General features: G+C 40.3%; 1 protein-coding gene across 2 annotated transcripts in view; it reads right to left on the bottom strand.

Moving 5' to 3' along the window:
• ppp3ca (protein phosphatase 3, catalytic subunit, alpha isozyme) overlaps positions 1–20,643 on the bottom strand; it is a 39,153-nt gene that overhangs the window by 9,973 nt on the left and 8,537 nt on the right. For both annotated transcript variants that reach the window (XM_015960756.3, XM_015960757.3), the window contains exons 3-10: positions 15,972–16,096; positions 15,772–15,883; positions 14,266–14,411; positions 14,053–14,192; positions 3,464–3,541; positions 3,268–3,362; positions 1,021–1,146; positions 854–931 (exon numbers count right to left, since the gene is read on the bottom strand). In XM_015960756.3, the coding sequence (XP_015816242.1) occupies positions 854–931; positions 1,021–1,146; positions 3,268–3,362; positions 3,464–3,541; positions 14,053–14,192; positions 14,266–14,411; positions 15,772–15,883; positions 15,972–16,096 (900 nt within the window). The remainder of the gene's footprint in view (positions 1–853; positions 932–1,020; positions 1,147–3,267; positions 3,363–3,463; positions 3,542–14,052; positions 14,193–14,265; positions 14,412–15,771; positions 15,884–15,971; positions 16,097–20,643) is intronic.

Here is a 20,643-nt window from a genome sequence, read left to right as displayed (position 1 = left end):
ATGAAATAACACATATATGTCTTGTTCTGTTGCTAAAATTAAATATCCAACTTATAAGTTAAGAATCACAACAAATCGACACGTGGAAAGTGTGCTTTTAAAGTGTATTTTGATTTTTTTGTCAGGATGATGTCTTTACATAGAGGGGGCGGGGCATAAACTAGTTTGCTGGAACCAGCCACTAAGGGGAGCTTGTTTTGTCCTAGCTCCAAATTCTGGGCTTGATTTGATGCCTAGGTATAATACATGTGTTCATGTAATCTTTAAAGGTGGAATATGGAACATGAACACCAAAAGCGGCATCTAGTGCATGGAGGTTGTAGTTGCAACAGTAGAACAAGGTTTGCTGCCCGTAAGTGAACTGTTTTCAGAAACAGCTGCTTGACTTGTCAAGTCCGCCATTTTCCACACGTCTAGCCTTGCTGTGCAACGGTGCCCTCTACTGGCTGGTAGATATAAACACAAACCCAGTGTAGCACCATCAAAATAAATATTTGATTATTATTTAATTAAAATACAGCTTTTAAAGGAAACACTGTACCTTCATCCTGCACACCTCTAAACCTCTTTCCCATTCTCCTTACAGGTATTATTTTTTAAACCATATAGCTTTTTATTAAATTGTTCCATGATCAACCTTGAAGAGACATTTTAAAGCAGATATTTAATTAAAAAGAAACAGTTAGCTTGCTTTACAGAACACCTGTAAACAAAATGAGCTCGGAATAAAAAAGATGATCCTCTTTGAACAGTTCTAAGTATAAAGTTACCTCTAATTGTGAAGAATTGGTTTTCAAGTGCTGTGAATACATGTGTCTAACAGGCAATGTGGTGCATGAAGGGAGCCCCTTACCATCAAAAATCTCATCTTCATCATTCATGAGTTCATCATCGGAGCAGATGCTCAGCACATTCACCAGCATTTCTGTGACTGTGGAGGAAAAGGTGTGAGGAAACAGGTAGTCGCGGCGCCGCGCGGCGTGGAGCTCACACACCAAAAGTCCTGAAGTGACGTCTTACCTTTCTCTCCAACAAACGGCAGGGACCAAGTGAAGACGTCCATGAAATTGGGCAGCCAGTAGGGATGTGGTGAGCAGTTGAATTGTCGAATGTTCATGACATTATTTTCATATTTCAGTACAGCAGCTGTTGGGGAAAGCAGAAAACAGGGGAGCTCTGCATCAATCAGACACCTAAATAACAAGACTCACGCTTAAAACTAAAGCTTTAAGTAGATTTATTCAAAATTAGGCAGGGAAATATGCAAACTTAGACCAGAGGTGGATAGAATTATTAGCTTATCTGATAAACTCAAGACTGTAAAGGGTTGCAAACACCAAATAGCCTTTAATAGCGTCATGATAATGAGGAAAAACCTCATTTAAAGGGATCTTCTGGCTTTTTTGTAATTTGTTTTTGTGTATAAATAATAAATGATTAGTATTTTCTTGTGTAAGGCTTCCTGACGACCATACGTTTGGAAAACATGGGCTGATGAACTGTGAGATGTTTTGTTGTTGACAGAAAGAGAAAGTATAGTGTTCCACCACTAGGTGGCGTGGCTGAAGCCAGGCTTCACTGACACTGTTATATCAGGAGGCATAAAGCCACATGGAGATAGTCAGCAATGCTGACAGTCCCTCCCACGCTCCCCATCTCCCAGAGCCCATGGCAACCAAGACACAGATCTGAGAACACAAACAAACCAGGGCTCCCTGATGCCTTCTTGCGTCCGCTCACGGCTAAACGCACTTTAGCTCGCAATGCTGCAAAAACATTCTCACCAATAAGTAAAAGAAACCTAGGGAATCAGTTCCCACCAGTCTTACAGGCTTTCCCTTTAATGCTGCACATGTATGCATGTGTGTTATTGGACCAGCTTCATAAAACTGTCAACAACGCTGCTGCAGATGTTAACTGAATGTCTTACTATATTAGGTATTTTAACACTTTAAAACAGTAATTCAGTGCATAAAAGTGATATTCTTACCCTGTACTGTGATATAATTTAGCAATATGTCAATTTATTTATTTTTTGCTATGCTTGCCCCCGTCCCGTAGAGCCCTGTGCAATTTTAAGTGAGTGCTACTCAGCATTAGCCAATAGCGTTAAACATCTGCTTGTCAATCACCGAGCAGGTGCAGAAGCACCGGGACCAGGTGTGTAGGAGCAAGGGAACAGCTAACATGGTAGCCCTCGAGTTGGTGACCCCTGACCTAGACTGATACAGATTGGCGACCTTTCTTCTGGACAAGTACTCTTTTAAAACACGTTTGAATAAACAGCACAACATGAGAATAATAAAAACGGCATGTTTTATCTCTGTAGCCTGGCTAGAGGTAGATGCATGAGAGGTGTTGCTTCAAGCTGGAATCACAGAAGTAGGGTGAGGGGCTTGAGGTGCAATACATCTTCTCTGCCTCTAGATGGTGCCCTCTCAAAACAAAAACCTGAATTTCTGCTTCTATAACATTAGTGACCTTGCTGTAATCCTATAAATTACATTATAGGTGACTATAATAGCTTCCTTAAACAGCAAATCACTGAGAAACTGAGGATTCTGCTGACAATGACGATATAACGGTGATGACCTCAGTTTGGAGAAACGGAGATGAGTTCTCACTGAACAAATAACCGTACAGCTGATCACCACCCTGCCATCTGTACCTCGTGGTTTCACGTGCATTTCTAATTTAACCTGCTATTTGGGAACAGAAGGGCCCTAATCCTCGTTCGAACAATTAATAAGTCAAAAATTATAAACACTTTTCTTAAATTAAATATTTAGAAAAATGTTTAAACTTTCACTTTTTTAATCAATGATTACAAGATAAAGCAATTATTATTATTATTATTATTATTATTATTATTATTATTATTATTATTACAATAATAGACAAAGAAGCCTCACCTGAACATGTGTAGGTCTCAGGTTAAAAAACTTTAATAATTTATTCATTCATTTAAAAAATGTCTGTCAGTTTAAGCATGAATGTCATGAAATTTCATTTAAAGTTGTTTTAAGATGGCAGCATTCCATTTTGAAGCTAACCTCACTGAGGCAATCTGGTCATAGCTAATCTTTATTTCTCCATACTTTGGTTGTTCAAAGAACTAACCACAACAGGTAAGAAGTAACTTGTTCATTATCTTTTCATCCAATTCTAAACATCTGATCTGCTGCTTTCATTTTCAAAGTACATCAGAGATTTGTGCCAAACCATGAAGGCATGAATTAAAAGCAAAAGGCAGAGAGGTTTTCTGACCTTTGTTGTTGTAAACATCCAGGTAGTTTGGAGCTGAGAAGATGGTGATGAGGGACGGGAACCCAGTGGTCTGACTCTTACGGTACATCCGGTAGCTTCAGAGCAGGTGGGCAGAAACAGTCACAGCGTTTTTAAATACATGTTAGTTTTAGCCAGTAGGTGTGTTTCTTCTTCCTGTGCAACAGAGACAACTTACCCAGCATCTTGTGCTTCGTGTGCTCGGATTATTGATAATAAGTTATTGCTCTGTAGGAACTCACAAACCGCAGGATAACTGGAAAAGAGTAGCAAGAAACTGTGTTATGGGACTTGATTGGAGCCTGGAATTAGAAGAGGCAGCTTCATAAAGAGGCCAAGGAGAACGTTTTATCACTTGTTCTTAAATAGCAGGTCACTAATTTCATTCATGGTTTCACACACTGAAAAATGAAACATGATTTTTAACTCATTAATATATGCAGAAGCTGCATGTTGAGGGTGACGCAAGGGTGTGAAAAACCAATCCAACCTCCACCTGGGGCGATAAAAAACAAACTACCCCTGAAAGCAGCACTCAGAGCTTCCTGCCCTCCAGCTCTAACCTGACAGGAAATGGGCCTGAAAAGAAATGGAGCCCACCAGCTTCACAAAGCAGGAAAGAAAAACATCCTCATGATGTATCCAGTGCATCTTCTGCAATTCTGCAGTCTGGACATGCACATCTGTTTATATAATAGTTGATAAAAACATTCTGTGTAAAAATCTATTTACTATAAATACACTTTTATGTACTGCGATGGACTGGCACTCTGTCCAGAGTGTACCCCTCCTGATTGCCCATTGAACGCTGGAGATAGGCACCAGTCCCCCCACGACCCTACATGGACAAGCGGGTTCAGACAATAGATGGATGGATGGAAACTTTTATGTATGCAGTATATTTGAGTTTCTACCCTTAAACCCTGCCACAAAGAGACTGCATCCATCCTTTTATAAACTCATAAAACCTTTTGTACACACGCTTACCTCACATAAGCTGAGAAAAACACAACAACACAGCAGCAACCACACATGCATTGTAAAATCTAACTTAGTTCATTCATTAAAAAAATACATGCAAACCGATTGCACTTAAAGGCCCCGTGTGTGAAATCCATTGAAATCATGATGAAAAAATGTGACTCTTTAGCGCCTTGCAGGTCAGAGAAAGTATTGCAGCTACGATTGCTCACTCATGAGTTTGATGTGCATTATCAATTCCAACCTGTGTAGCCTAGCCCACACAAAGCTTAAAACAAGCTACTCGACCTTTTTAAAAAAGTATTTATAATTATGACTGTTTATCAACCTACCAGTCCTGAAGGAGGCAAGCTAGTTCTGTTATTGAAGCGGTCACGATTATCATAAGGAGGAGGGGTGACGTCAGCCGGGAGGTCAGGTGTTGTGAGAAATTTTGTTTCCCTGAAATATTCTGGTACCGGGTCGGGAGTTCTGGTGCTAGGAAAAGACGGATGAACAACTTGAGGTGAGTTTGGGAGTCAGAGACACTGATCAGAGGCTAGCGTCCAGATAATAGCGGGCGGGGGTCTGAACATATGCGGTTTCCTTGGGTTGGACATGATGACGAACTGACAAATTTTACGTGTCTTTTGATTAAATTTTTTATTCAAACTAACAAGTACAGCAATGGTGTAGCTATTATTTTGTATTCATTAGTTCAATTAGCAGACTCCATGCTTCCAGGGTGCACTGCTGCCCTCTAGTGGTTCTTTCAGGCTACAGTCATAGTCCAAACGGGTAATGGGCTCGACACACGGGAGGCGACATCGCCTCTCCTCCATTCATTTTCAATGAAACATGCGCGACAAAGTGATAATCGCGGGTCTCCCAAAGTGAAACGCAAAAAATGTGCGTGTGAAATTTAGCGCTCGTGCACGTGTCGTGCACAGGCGACCCAGTGGCACGATCCCAGAAAGTTGAAATATTTTCAACTTTTCATCGCTGTCGCTCGGACGAGGACCAATCAACGGAGGTTTCATTCACTGACCAATGAGCGGGCAGGATGCTCCGTACATCTCCTAGCAAACATGGAGGAGAAATTGATTATTATTATGTTTTATATAGTAAAATCAGAAGTAAGATTTCACATAACTCTAGCAGCACCTTGTGAAACATCATATCTACCACTTTATTAACTCTGAAATAACCTTAATTCCCTCCAGCCTGACACAGCCAAACAAAACAAAGGGAGTTTCGATTTCGCCATGGAACAGAACGCGTAGACTGCTTTGCCGCTGGCCGCTGCCGCGGGTCGCCTCCTGTGTGTCAGGCAATAAAAGCGACAACGACGAATTTCGCTGATGGCGGTTGTTTGTCGCCTCCTGTGTGTCGAGCCCCTAACGTGGAGCTTGTATGTCCCTAAACAGCTACTATATTTTAAGATGGTGGATGACCATGGAGGGTCGACCACAGTTTACGTGTTTAAAAATGTATAACTTCAAGTTGAGAGGAATATTTAGAATTCTTTTTGGTGAGAAATATTAGTGAAAAAGAATAAGTTTGTGAACTGGAAACACAGGATTTGATAAAAAGGTAAACATATCACACACTGGGCCTTTAAAATAATTAGCACACAGTATTAATTCAAGTTTATTTATAGCGCCAAATCACGACAAGAGTCGTCTCAAGGCACTTCACATAATTAAATATTCCAGTACAAGTCAGTTAATTAAGCCAATCAGAAAAAAGTTTCCCATATAAGGAACCCACCAAATTGCATCAAGTATTATATTATTATTATTTATAGCAATCATCATATTAAGCAAGCATTTAGCGACATTAGAGAGGAAAACTCCCTTTTAACAGGAAGAAACCTCCAGAGGATCCTGGCTCAGTGTAAGCAGCCATCCACCATGACTCACTGGGGATGGAGAAGACAGAGCAGACACACACACACACACACACACACACACACACACACACACACACACACACACACACACACACACACACACACACACACACACACACACACACACACACACACACACACACACACAGCATATATACCAAGTAGTAAACTTTATTGTATTTATCCTAGTGATTCTATAATTAAAAGGGTAAACATTCAATGTCAAAGAAAGTAAAATGTTATCATCAGGAGAGGGAGAATGTTTAAATGGTTAGGTAACTACTGCGTGACCTTTCATTAACCCTGTAAAGTGTCATTTTAGCACAAACTGGCTCAAGAACATGATTTAAAAATATGAAACAGTTGAAAACTTCATGGTTTTGAAGTTTGCAGATGACACCGCCATAGTGGGTCTCATAACAAACAATGATGAGACCCTCTACAAAGAGGAGATACAGCACCTCACTCAGTGGTGTTCTTTGAACAACCTGGTGCTCAACACCAGTAAGACCAAGGAGGTCATAGTGGACTTCAGGAGGCCCAACAGGTCAGAGCACCCACCTCTACTCATTTGGGGGGAGCTAGTAGAGTGTGCGGACAACATCAAATTCCTGGGCATCCACATCACCTCAGATCTAACCTGGTCACTGAACACATCCTTTCTGGTAAAGAAGGCCCAACAAAGACTCTTCTTCCTTAGGAAACTGAAGGGAGCCGGTCTCTCCCCCCACCTGCTAAAAAACTTCTACAGAGCCACGATTGAGAGCATCCTATTACTCAGTATGACGATGTGGTATGGGAGCTGTACCGTCCAGGACAAAAAAGACCTGGCCAGGGTGGTGAAAACTGCTCAGTGGATCATGGGGAGCCCACTACCAGATCTGGACTCATTTTATACCATCCGACTTCAAAGGAAAGCTAACCGTATCGCTGCTGATTCCTTCCATCCAGGTCACAAACTGTTTATGCCGCTACCATCCAGGAAACGTTACAGGAATGTCAAGGCCACAACCACCAGGCTGAGGAACAGCTTCTTCCCTAGAGCTGATAAAGCCATCAACCCTTCCCACCCCCCACCCACCCGTGATCCTGCTCCCACCTCTGTGACCCTGCAGATACCTACACTCCCAACCAATGACCCATGACACTATTAGACTTTTAATGATGGGTTGGTTGTAATTTACAATGATCCTGTTTTTTCATGCTGCTATTGTCCTGTTCACACTTGAATCTTCTATGTGCAATAACAAGTAGTGCAATAGTATCAATCAACATGTCGATCAGTACGATCAGAATGTCAGTCAGCACAACATTTATCTTTTATATCCTTTAAATTATTTAGCTTTTTTACTCATTTTACTAGTGTGTGTATGGCTCCCTAAAGGGAAGGTTATGTATTGTTCTTTTGTTTTACTCTTCGTGTTTTTATCATTCTATTTGTGGTCTTAGTCCAAATGTTGTTATGCGTATGCATGATGGCAATAAAGAATTCAATTCAAAAGCATCCCTTTAAGCGCGGCAATAAACATGATTGAACGTTTTAAAAGTTTTTCAGTAAAAAACATTAAAAATATTAGAAAAAATTCTATCCAATGTCAAAAGTCCTTCATCTCCTTTATCTTTTTAAAAGAGCTCCTAACCAAACATGTTTTAGGTTATAAGTAAGGAAACACTTTTTATACTCAACATGTTCTTCGACAATATCAGATCAAAATGTTATCCAGGGGTGTTCGTAATGTTTTGGTTCACCTCAATTTAGACTTTACTATAAACAACATTGGTATTATTTATATTTGTGAGTTACCTTCGGCTGAGATACATAAAATACTCTGAAAAGTTTATGCTGGACCTGCTGGCTCTGACGGTTTCTAACATTCCTGCTCCTATCCCAGAGTTGTCCTCCATGTTTTTTGATCCTGCCCTGACAGACAATGAGCTGCCCCACAGAGACTGATGACAAAAACCACACAACTCACAGCCTGTCGGTTTGGATCAGAACTGCAAGGCCACAAATCAGAAAAGGGGCCGATATAGTGGCAGAGACTGTTTTTGAAGAAAAAAAAACTTGAGTGATTTATTTCTAAACAGAAGACATCAGTCTTGTGTCACACCGGAGGGAGAAACAATGTCCTTCAGGCTTTCTGCTGCTGTAGGCTACCATGTAGTGTTTTATTAGGCCATCCTCTGTTATCCTGGATCTGCATGAAAGTCTGAAGGGAACACTCGTTCTATGAGCTGCTTTTAATAGATTATTTATTTTTAAACTTCACTGCAAATTATGTTTTAGTGTAATATTCTATAACTGTGAGAAATAACATGCTAAATTAAATCTCATTATTATTGAAAGAGTCAAACTTGTTTTTTTTTTCTATATAATCAATCATCTCTTCAAATAGAGGATCATGTTTTAGAATAATTATCATCATAGTCTATGAAAGTGTCTTTATTTAAAAAAACTCAATGAGTCTAAACATGAATACATAATGTTCTTTATTGTGTTTTACTTCTTTTATAAATTTTTTAATGTTTTGTTTCTATTTCTTTCTCATTAAATTAATGTCTATGTCTTCATATTTACAGTTAGAGACGAATATATTTGTGTTGATCGTCAATTTCACCCCAGTGTTACAATTTCAACAAAACATTATTTTAATAAATTAATCATTTCCAAGTTATTATCAAGGCTATACCAAAGGAACCAAGCCTAAATGGACCCTTCACCCAGTTTAATGTGCTTTTGTGTAAAAATTACACATACATTTGATCGTATTTGTTGCAGCTTCCTGAACAGCCTCAGTTTAGAAAAATAGAGTTTAGAGCTGATGAGGTATAGCCTGCACATGTGCAGCTTCGACCTTTTACCCAGTTGTAATTTAGCCCAACACTGGGATTTATGTGGGACTCTGTGATCATTCAAAAGCATAAAATGCACCAACAGCAGGACATATTGGATAAGAAACAATGGTGAAGAGTTTAGAGGGAACCTTTATGCTTTCTTTGTTGTTCTTTGAAAGTGGATGATTCAGACTAGCCGTTAGCTCATCAGCTCTGCTTGATGCACCCACCATTTTTCTGAACTGAGTCTGTTCAGGAAGCTTTTTCTATTCGATAAAATGTCGTTTCCAAAATGGCCAAATAACCGTAATGAGTAAAGCATTCTACATTGTAAACAAAACAAAACAAAACAAAACAAAAAGTAGCTTTTACGGTTAAACACTGGCAAAATATGAACAGTTTTTCCCTTAAAGTTTTATGAGCTTTAAGGAAATTTTCCATAAAAAACAACGCAAGACTGCTTTATAGGATTATGTATGTTGTAAAGAAAAAAACAAGTACAAATCATTTTTTTTACCAGTTAATTTATTTACGGCAACTTCACGTAAAATCAACAGTTAGTTTTAGTATTGATGGGTTTTTCCTGTAATGGTTTTATGGTTTATCACTGTTTTTTATATGGCTATTTTTTACAGTGTACTAATAAACATCACAAAATAATACTGTTAAGGCTCCATAGCAACGATTGCCTCCTCCTGTACCTCCTGCCACTCTTGAGCTTATCAAACTTTAAGAAGCATTTAAATATTTAAGTGCTCAAAGGCTTGTGTCGGAAGGAAAACCGGAAGACGGCTGCGCCCTGAGCACCTGGCAAAACCGTGCCATCCTCTGCATTTATCTAGGTCAACATCGCTAGCTCCCTATCAAGGCCAAATGTATACTCCAATCAAAATCATAGTTACATTAAAATCATTTTTTCCAGTTGCAGGACTGAAATGAGTGGCTAACATTACAGTAAAATAATGTACCCTAAAATCAGTTTGACAACATCCCTATTAAAACCCTCACATTCGCTGAGATTCTCCTCTGAGTTGGCCTGAACAGCCTGTATCTGCATCGATCCCTGCAACAGAAACCGGTGTGCACGCCGAGTGCTTGCCTGCAGATCCTTCCTTCCCTCCGCTTTGTGAAAACGCACAATAATGTGTTGGCGAGAGAACGAGTGAGGAATCTGACGAGTATGAGCGAAAGAGACAGAGCGGGATGGAAGTGCTGCATCGTGAGTGTGAAACTGAGAGGTTTTTTTCCCCCATTCCACCTAAGACAATCCATCTGTGAGGCTAGTGGTCATCACAAACATCTTCCCCGAAATAAAAGCCAATTCCTAATCGATCAGCCATCTTATAACCACAGGAATTTGCAGCAAGGCAGCAAGTAGCAAATATAAATCGTTGCACGAGTTAGCTAATGCTATGAATAAGGCTTAATTCAAGAGCTTTGAGCCAAATAACTGCACCGTACCCAAGATAATGTGATTCTCTGTGCTGCATGCACACTGTATGGTTGGCAGGAGTGGTAATGATGGAGAGTTAAGTTAGAGAGTGAAGGCAGAACAAAGCCAGGGGGAGATGGATGACTATAATAGCAGCATCCTCCACACACACATACACAATAATCCTCACTGAGCTCCTCTTACACTGAATAGCAATCAGTGACCACAGAGGTAGAGGAGGAGGCTGTCGTTGGTCCTGTCAGGCTCCAGCATCTGTATTGTTCTCAATATAAATTCATTACTTTGATTTTTTATGATCATATAATAGAATAGAGTAGAACTTTATTGATCCCACATGGGGGCAGTGGTGCAGTGGTTTGAGCTGTAGCCTTGCAGCAAGAAGGTCTTGGGTTCGCTTTCCGGCCTGGGATCCTTCTGCATGGTTTGCACGTTCTCCCTGTGCATGCGTGGATTCTCTCCGGGTGCTCCGGCTCCCTCCCACAGTCCAAAAACATGACTGTTAGGTTGATTGGTCTGTCTAAATTGTCCTTAGGTGTGAGTGTGTGATTGTTTGTCCTGTGTGTCTCTGTGTTGCCCTGAGATGGACTGGCTCTCTGTCCAGGGTGTACCCCACCTGATTGCCCATTGACCGCTGGAGATAGGCACCAGCCCCCCCGCGACCCTACACGGACAAGTGGGTTCAGACAATGGTTGGTTGGTTGGTTGATCCCACATGGGGTAAACCCAGTTACCCTCTTCACTTTTCTCAGGTTGGTGAAATATTCATTTTCAAGGCAGCTGAAACTTCCTCCTGGACACTAACTCGTGTCTGTATAATTAGTTTTGTTTTATTTGTGAAGATCTTACAGATGTGACAGTGTGAGCGTCCTGTCACAGTGTCCCGATTGATCATGCGCCCTGGCTACAATCAATTCATGTGTTTTTGCTTTCCTTTCAGCTTGCCATTGCTGCTCAGTTGAGTTAATTTTTTATCTATGTTCGGTTACAAACCGTTTTTAAGAAGGCTGAACAGAAATAAATAAAGGCCCTGTTTTTCTCTACCTCTGCCTTGGCTCCTTATTGTGACCAGACCCACCTAGGGCTCTGGTTGTGGGTGTCTAAGCCTTACGCTCAGTCACAAGTGGCGTTGTTGGCAGGATCTATGTAGTACTGTCAAGTAGGTCCATGGATGTGAAGTTTGTGGCACTCTGCGCAGGCGCATGAGGACGTGCTTGTGGAAAGAGGGGGGAAGATGTGGCAGTGTGAGCGTCCTGCCACAGTGTCCCGATTGACCATGCGCCCTGGCTACTTGACCAAGGGGATGTCCCTTTGGCTGACTGATTAGCGTGCGTGACTCTCACCCGAGTGTCTGGGCCCTCGTTTCTCCACCTTGCCACACATATCATTAATTGTGAAGTAAAAAAAAAAGATTTCAGCCTTCAAGGAGGAACATCAACTGGTGGCCTGTGGGCCTTGTCACTGCTCCAAAACCACTGACTCATAAAAATGTGACTCAACGTGATACATGTGACAGCCCCATCTAGTGGACACCTTTGTTTCTGCGCATACCTGTAGTTATCGTTCATTTATCGTTATCGAGGTGAACTTTTCAATATATTGTGATATTGATTTTAGGCCGTATCGCCCAGCCCTACAAAGCTATAATTTAAAGGAGCCATATCATGAAAAATCCACTTTTTGGAGCTTTTTAACATGTAATATTTTTATTTCATCATGAAAAGAAAACCCAAACCAACTTTTGGCTGCATTCACGCTTTTTCCTGTTCCAATTGCAAATTTTGAGTTTTACTTTGAAAATCCTATAAAGCCTTAATGGAAACTAGTCTTGGCATCAGGTCCTGCTCCACTCCTGGGGGCTAGCCTCTGGTCTGAAAGTGTACCTGGCCAGCTTACGGTGTGTAGCTTAAGTGACTGCTAGCATGCAGCAGACGTGGTAGTCCAGTGGTTAGAGTGCTCAGGCAGACATCTTAACCACTAGACTACAATGGCCAAAACAGCAAATGACTCACCTAAGACACTGTTGTAGCCACATTTTGTTGCAGCGGGCTTGGGAGGAGTTTCACTAAAACTAACCGTTTTATTTCCGGGTGTAAATTCAGGCTGTAGAAAATAACTCACATTTAAGAAAATCTCAGTAGTGCCAATGGCATCATGAACTGCGCTAACCTTTGTTTTCAAAGGTTTAAAATAGCAGGACATGGAACATTTAAATAAAAACATTGGTCTAATTATGAACAGACGTGTGGTTTTAACCCCTTGTGGATTATTTGCCACAGATTCAGTAAATGTCTTCTGGTCTTTAAGCAACCAGATGGTGTTTTAGTACCTTTACCATACACCTGCCATGCCCAGGCCTGTTCATGTCTACTGCTCCCTGGGCAAGGGTGGCAGAGGGGGTAAGTGCCCGCCTCATGACATGACCGTTGCAGGCTTACGCCCTATTGGTCTGTTGTGTCGTATACTGACATCAAACAATAGTTCAGTTTGAATCCTGAAAAGAAAGAAAACTATCTGTTTTACAGTGCCTCTCATTCACGAGGCGCTTCACAAGAACAAAACATTTAGTATAAAAATATTTTTCTAAATTGTTAAAAATATGGTTAAAATGCGGGAAATTAACTGATTACAAAATGTAAGGAAAGGGAAAGAGAATATGAATAGGAAAGAGGGAGAACAGTGGATCCCGGGAAAGACGGAGTTGGTAGAAAGAGCAGAATAAGAAGAGCTAACATCATCATTACCACATGCATGTTGCCTTTAAAGAACAGCATCAGGTGTTAGAGATAAAACAGGCACAGGATAAACAGACATTTTAACAGAATCTAAAAATATTTTCTACATTTTCTGAGTCTCTGCGAGCACACTGAAAACCACATTTTCACATGACCTCTATCTTTTATGACCCTGCACACACTGTCCACCAGTCCATTCCCTCTTCTGTGGAGGAACACAGTAAGTCCTCCTGACTGGTTGTTCCTGATTTGAGCAGAAGTGCAGCTCCCACGCAGGGGTCTGTTCTGAGCCTTCATTAAGAAAACTCTCACTATAACTGCCACCTAATCTCTCCTCATCACCACCACCTACTTCCACAGCTCTCATCCATCCCACAACCGTTCCAGAACAGTGTTTACTTCTCATTTGTCTTGCTGTAACAAAGCTGGACGCTCCTCCTCACAGACACTTTTGCTATCTGTAGGATTTGAGGAGGCTTTTGCCCTTTCAAGCACTGAATTGTGAAATCTTTTCGTTAAACACGCCTCTTATTGACAACTTCCTCATTTAAATGTTGCTCAGGCATCAAGTGTTTGATATCTATTAATAATTTATGATTTTAACAGCTATTTCAGATATAAAGAGGTTGCAAAACTGTCAAGTTCTCAGAATAAAATCTATTTATCACTGATAATGTACACTATCGACCTTGCATTCATGCATCTTTTACTGCTGGTAAAAAATCACTATTTCTGCAATGCATGTAGGTAAAATATTGAAGATGCACGACATCACTATCTAAAAACAACCGTGTGGTTATTTGACAGTTTAAATAAAGGTAGGCTATCGCTCCGCAAACCAGAAAGTTCCTTTGGAGCTGGAAGCAACAGCTCACCTGTAGAAGTAGGAGCAGCCTCGCACCGTGTTGTGGCTGAAATATTCCTGGGTTTTCTCGTTGCCAAAGTCTTCCAGAGGGTCTGACCACAGCAGGTCACACATGGGCCCGAACGCCGGAGGCTCTTTGAATCGATCCAACTGAAAGAACACAAGGAAGACGGGGAAGTAATCACTGTCCGCATGTTAGGGCTTAAAGCAGGGGTGCTGTTACCTTTTTAATGTCATCTAAGGTGTGTATTTCAGGTGAAAGTCCCCCATGGACACACAGAAACTGCTGGTTCATGAGCGCTGCCAGGGGAAGGCAGTCAAATGCATCCATACACGAGTCATACACCTGCTCCGAGTACTTGATTTTACCTGACAAGAGAAGGAAATGTGATCACATAGGCATGGCTGATTTAATGTACATAACAAACAAAAATATACAATTTAGAACATCCCTTCTGGATGTAATTCAGAATAATGATGTCATTTTGATTAAAATGTGCGTAATTCCCTTTGTGTGAGGAAAAACGGGGTCAGTAGTTTGTTGATTGTGGTTGAACAATCAAAGCTGGAAATGTAAAAGGCAGGAAGGTACTTTTATTCATTCTATGTGGTCATGCTATGTTGTTCAACCTTTTTGGAAAAAAATACTGAATACAATGCAAGAGTGGTTGGGTATACCACTCCCGGAAACTGCTCTACTTTGTTTACTAGGAGACTTGTCGGGTATACCGAATATATCTACAACGGCAGGGGCCCTAGCTCTTACAGGTTTTATTTCAGCAGCTAGAGTTATACTGCGTAAATGGAAAAGTTCTGAGGCACCTGTTTACAGAGACTGGATAATAACGATGACGGAGATTGCATCTTATGAACTATTAATTGCTAAAATGAAGGGAAAAAAAGACCCATATTTTGAAACTTGGAATGAATTTTTGTTTTTTATTGGTAAAAAGATGTAAAAGTTGTTGGATAGCATGTTTTGAAATTATTATGAATGGTGGTTGTGAGTGGTTTTGAGTTAACCAGTGCTGTATGGGGGGCGGGTGGGGGGGGGGGGGTATTTGGGTATTTTGTTTTTATGTTTATGTATTTAGCAGACACTTTTGTCCAAAGCGACTTACAAGTGATAATCGGCATTTTGCCCTTGAGGCTAACAACAACAATAGTAACAACAACACATTGACATCAGTCATGGAGAGGAGGGAACAAGGAGTGGACAGTAGAGAGGAGGGACAGGTGCAGGCAAGGTGCTAGTTAAGAAGATGCTCTCTGAAGAGCAGGGTCTTCAGGAGTTTCTTGAAAATAGAAAAGGAAGCCGCAGTTCTGGTAGTGCTTGGAAGGTCATTCCACATTTGTGGAACAATGCATGAGAAAAGTCTGGATTGTCCTGAGCGTGGTGTAGGCACTGCACCACGCTTGTTTGTATGTAAAAATTTGGAAAACTTAATAAAAAACTTGAATAACAAAAAAACAAAACAAAAAAAAAAAACAATCAAAGCTCAGCTGTGCACCTTGTGCACTTGTGTCACATCAGAAAATGTTTCGATTTCAGCTCTACATTTCCAGCTATTCATAGATAGTTGCGGCTCTTTGTACATCATGCACGACAGCCAAAGGGCGGGAGCTTGAACTCGCTCCTCCAGAACTGCTCCAGGCTACACGTGACTCCGCCAAGACAAGAAGAATAGAATAAAAACACATGAAAAAACAAACAATAAGAGGTACTCACATTCTTGTTTGAAGGTGAAATATTCTGTCAAATGTCTACATTCATGATTTCCACGAAGTAAAAATAGTGTCTTTGGATAGAGGATTTTCAGCGACCAAAGGTATAAAACACACTGTCAGAATAAAAACACACAGGGGTTGCTGAGATTAGAGGAACACAGAAAGTTATTTTCTTCTTCACATACTGGAGGACGTTCTCACCTCAATACTGAAGTAGCCACGGTCAACGTAGTCCCCAAGAAAGAGGTACCGTGTTGTGGCAGGAGATCCTCCCACTTCAAACAGCTTCATAAGATCAAAGAACTGCCCGTGGATGTCCCCACAGACTAGAAAACAACCAGAAGACAGCGGATTTGCATGAATTAGAGACACCTTTTAATTATATATATGTGTGTGTGTATGTATGTATGTATATACGTGGCTGCCATAAATGCACCATTATAGATCACAATAGACTATCACATGCAATCCAATGTGTTTATGAAATGATTCAACTGTATTACATACAATTTAATACACATTGATACAATATTAAACATTACAGTACAATACAATGTGATGCTATCTGTTACTATACACACATGACCTGGTTTGGTACTGTACAACATACGGTGTTGTAAAGAAAGTAGAGAAGTCTTTAAGTCATACAAGTGGTTTAATTCTGGAGCTGCATGGTGGCACAGCTGTGGAAGGAGGGATGGACAACTAATTATGAAATGAATAAACATCAAATTTCAAAATACATCCCGCATCATATATTTTTTCTGATCAAGCCCATTTTACTACCTCCACATCGTTATATCATTTAAACTGTACCGTTTTTTCTGTGCGAAGTATTTAAAAGCCCTTTTTTATCTTTATAATATTTATCATATCTGTAATAAATAATAAACTTCCTGTAAAAATCCAAGCTATTATTAAAAAAATCACAACACGGTAAACAATCATTTGAATTGCCTCGTCCTCTGTATGCAGACATCTGTTACGATATACCGGTAGAACAGTCAAGTCTCATTCTCTCAGTGATCAGTGACATGAACTGCCAATAAACAACAACAATATAAACATTAAAGGAGTGAATGTTTTTTATTTTCATGTGATCGTACGCTATAGCTGATGTGTGCATGAAAAGCAATGCCAGGTAGATCAGAAAACACGGTTACACTGACGACATGACGTGACGTTCCAGTTCATAGACATGTCCCTCTACCAGATCAGATTGTAGGTATATGCAGATTCGATTTCTCATGGATTTAGCAACTCTTGTGCAAAAAAAAGGTATTTGCACAACTGATAAAACCTGCAAAATAATCAATGTTGGAAGTACTTTTATCATTTGAGGTATTGAGAGTAATGAGATGTTTCCATCATCCTTAGCTGAAAGGTCTCTGCCTTCTGATTCTGCTCTGAGAAATGGGACAATGTCATCTCAGTGGGGCAGAAGAAACTCAACCTCCCAGGGAGACATATACTTTTTCACAAGGAACACCAAGACTCTGGAGTGCAAACCTACATCTCATTTCCTTGCTGACTTCAAGTTTTCATTATCATCTTGCTCTTTCTCATTCTCTCCTGCTCATCCTCCATCTCCTCTTGCTTCTCTGACTCCCCTATCAGCTCCACAGTGGCCTTCGCCCACTCAAAGCTTAGAGCAATGTGTGTGGGAGACTGCTTGTGTGACTAAAGCAATCAAATGCACACATGCGCACATATAATACAGAACTATGCACAAACACCCATGCATTATGGTGCATGCAAGCTGTATTGAAATTCAAGCTCTGCCCTAACTCACAAAGACACAAAACAAATGCATGAGTACCCCATTTCCAATAAGTTCACGTTGTCAGCTCAATACATTAAGTCTGAAACTTCTACTTGTCACTTTCAGTTGGCTGAAAACACTCCTGGCTTTCAGTTGTGGCTTACAGTATGCTAATGAATTCATACATGTATTTTTAATATCATACAGCTTATGATATTAGCATTAGCGTGCATGGGAAAGCCAGCCAATTATGAATAGACTAAGAGTGGTCTTCTTTCAGATCCAAATAAAATCTTCACAGAACAAAACAACTGATTTCAGAAAAAATATTAAATTACGACTTAAAAACTGATAAAACATTTTTGCGATCTTTGGCGTTTACTGCTGCAGATTGGTGGAATTGAGTTTGTTTGGCCTCAGCTTATATTTGTCTTTGTACAGATGGTGTGATGCTGTTGTACAGATATCTCCAAAAGCACTGCAATGATTTGTAGTAGAGTGACACAGACTAAATGAAAACTGGCAAATCTGAGAGCGAGCCTGTAGTCTGCAGATGGACGAATGTAGACCATAAACTCCGAGTTTGGACTAGGTTTCTTCTTCATGCAAGGGCGATAGAGTACAAGGGCTCTTGTTCTTGAGGGTTGTGAAACACAGCAGATAGGAGTAGCATTTGTGGACACTCTTCTGGTCTGTCAGCATGAACAAACAACACCTAAACCAGATGTGAAACTGTATATTTGATAATCTTTACCCTTCTTCTATGATCATAAACATGTAGGCTATGTGTGTACACATGCATGTATACATGTACGTGTACATAAATGCATGTATGTATGAATATACATGTGTGTACATACATGCATACATGTGTACATACATGTGTATGTATGTACACGTGCATGTATACATGCATGTACACATGTGTGCATACAAGTACGTGTACATGTGTACATACAGTACATGCATGTGTGTATGTATGTACACGTGCATGCATGTATACATGCATACATACAAGCATGTATGTATGCATGTATACATGCATGTATGTATGCAGATACATGTGTACATGTATGTATGCATGCATGCATACATGTATCTGCATACATACATGCATGTATGTACACGTACATGTGTATTTGTATTTATACATGTATGCATACATGTACGTGTACATGTGTACATACATGCATGTGTACACACACACACACACACACACACACACACATATATATATATATATATATATATATATATATATATGTGTGTGTGTGTGTGTGTGTGTGTGTGTGTGTGTGTGTGTGTGTGTACACGTACATGTATGCACACATGTATATATATATATATATATATATATATATATATATATATATATATATATATGTGTGTGTGTGTGTGTGTGTGTGTGTGTGTGTACACGTACATGTATGCACACATGTATATATATATGTGTGTGTGTGTGTGTGTGTGTGTACACGTACATGTATGCACACATGTATATATATATATATATATATATACATATATATATATATATATATGTATACATGTCGTCGTCATCGTCGTCGTCTTCCTCCGCATATCCGGGTCCGGGTCGCGGGGGCAGCATCCCAACTAGGGAGCTCCAGACCGTCCTGTGTACACGTATACATGTACGTATACATGTGTGTATACATGCATGTGCACACAGAATTTTTTTACCTAAGGCCCGGCTGATTAAAGGTGACAACTTTACAGCAGAAATAAACTTAACTCTTACCCTAACCCCAGTGACAGCATACCAGTCAGAGGAGCATGCGCCACGCATTATCTGCTGGTATGCTCCTCTGACTGCTATGTTGCGCTGATACAACACCGGCCTCAGCCGTCACTCCCCAACTCCTCTCAGTGGATCTCCGACTGCTGTGGAGGATCATACAGTGGGCTCCAATTGCTGCAGTCTGAGGCTGTGCTTATCACCTGTGGAGCTCTCTGAGGGAGACCAGAAACACCACAAATTAGTGAGTTGATGCGTGCTTCACATTAGAGTTGTGTTTTTCTGCACCGCCCATTAGCTTTGGCTAGCTCAGTTAGCTTGTAGCTGGGAGCAATTGCAGACTGAGATCCTCAGTGTTCCACTCTCAGCTACACCTCTTTGTATGGGCGTGAGGAGACGTGTGACACAGCCAAGATGGTGGTGATCTGAACCGCCCATGGGGTTTCAAAGAAGCTCTTCAGAACGCTATGGGGGGGTTGTCTAGTATTTCAACAGTCAATGGTTAAAACTGAAAATAATTTATAGCCATAATGCAATACTGGGGTTGAATGTATAGGGGCCTAGAACAAGATATTTATATGAAAGAAAACTTTTACAAAATAAGTTTTCTTTTTTTGCAAACGGTGCATTCATTAAAAAATGACTTAAAGCAGATATCTGGAGTTTTTTGGCAAAGGGCACCATCTAGAAGCAAAAAAAATATTGCACCTACGTGTTTACGGCTGAAAGCAACACCTCTCGTTCGTGAACATGCAATTCTAGCTGGCCAACAGAGATAAAACACATTCTTTTACAATTATTATTCTCATGTTATGCTGTTTATTCATATATATATATATATATCAGTCTAGGTACTTCTGTTATCTGTGACTGACATCTGTAAATAAATGGATGGCTAACGCTGAGCCAGGGTGCATGGGGTTCTATGGGACGGGAGGTGGGCTTAGCAAAGAGAAAATGTACCTTTTGCCTACATTATATAAAAGTACAGGGTAAAACTATCACTTTATGGATTTCTAAAAATCATACGTAACTCCTGAAAGGGGGAAACTCGGGATTACTGCATTAACAATATATGATTTAAATCTGACCAATAAACAATCTAAATGATCCAAAAACAAAATCCAACACAAATGAAATCCTTGCATAGGCCTGCTGTTATAAAACCTGTCATATTTTAAATGAGCAGGTCGTCTGGCTTTAAAATAATATGAAATGCTTTACTCCCTTTAAAGGGGATTGGGCAGTTTTGGCTTACTTTTAGCACCCCCCAGTGTCCATTTAGTAGAACCAAAAGTAAAATGTATCTCCTCGCTGTGCATTCGTCTTTTTAAAACCATAATCTTACAGTTGAC

The sequence above is a fragment of the Nothobranchius furzeri genome, chromosome 10, assembly GCF_043380555.1.
Source record: "Nothobranchius furzeri strain GRZ-AD chromosome 10, NfurGRZ-RIMD1, whole genome shotgun sequence".
Taxonomy (NCBI): domain Eukaryota; kingdom Metazoa; phylum Chordata; class Actinopteri; order Cyprinodontiformes; family Nothobranchiidae; genus Nothobranchius; species Nothobranchius furzeri.
This window is presented reverse-complemented; position numbering and strand designations above follow the sequence as displayed.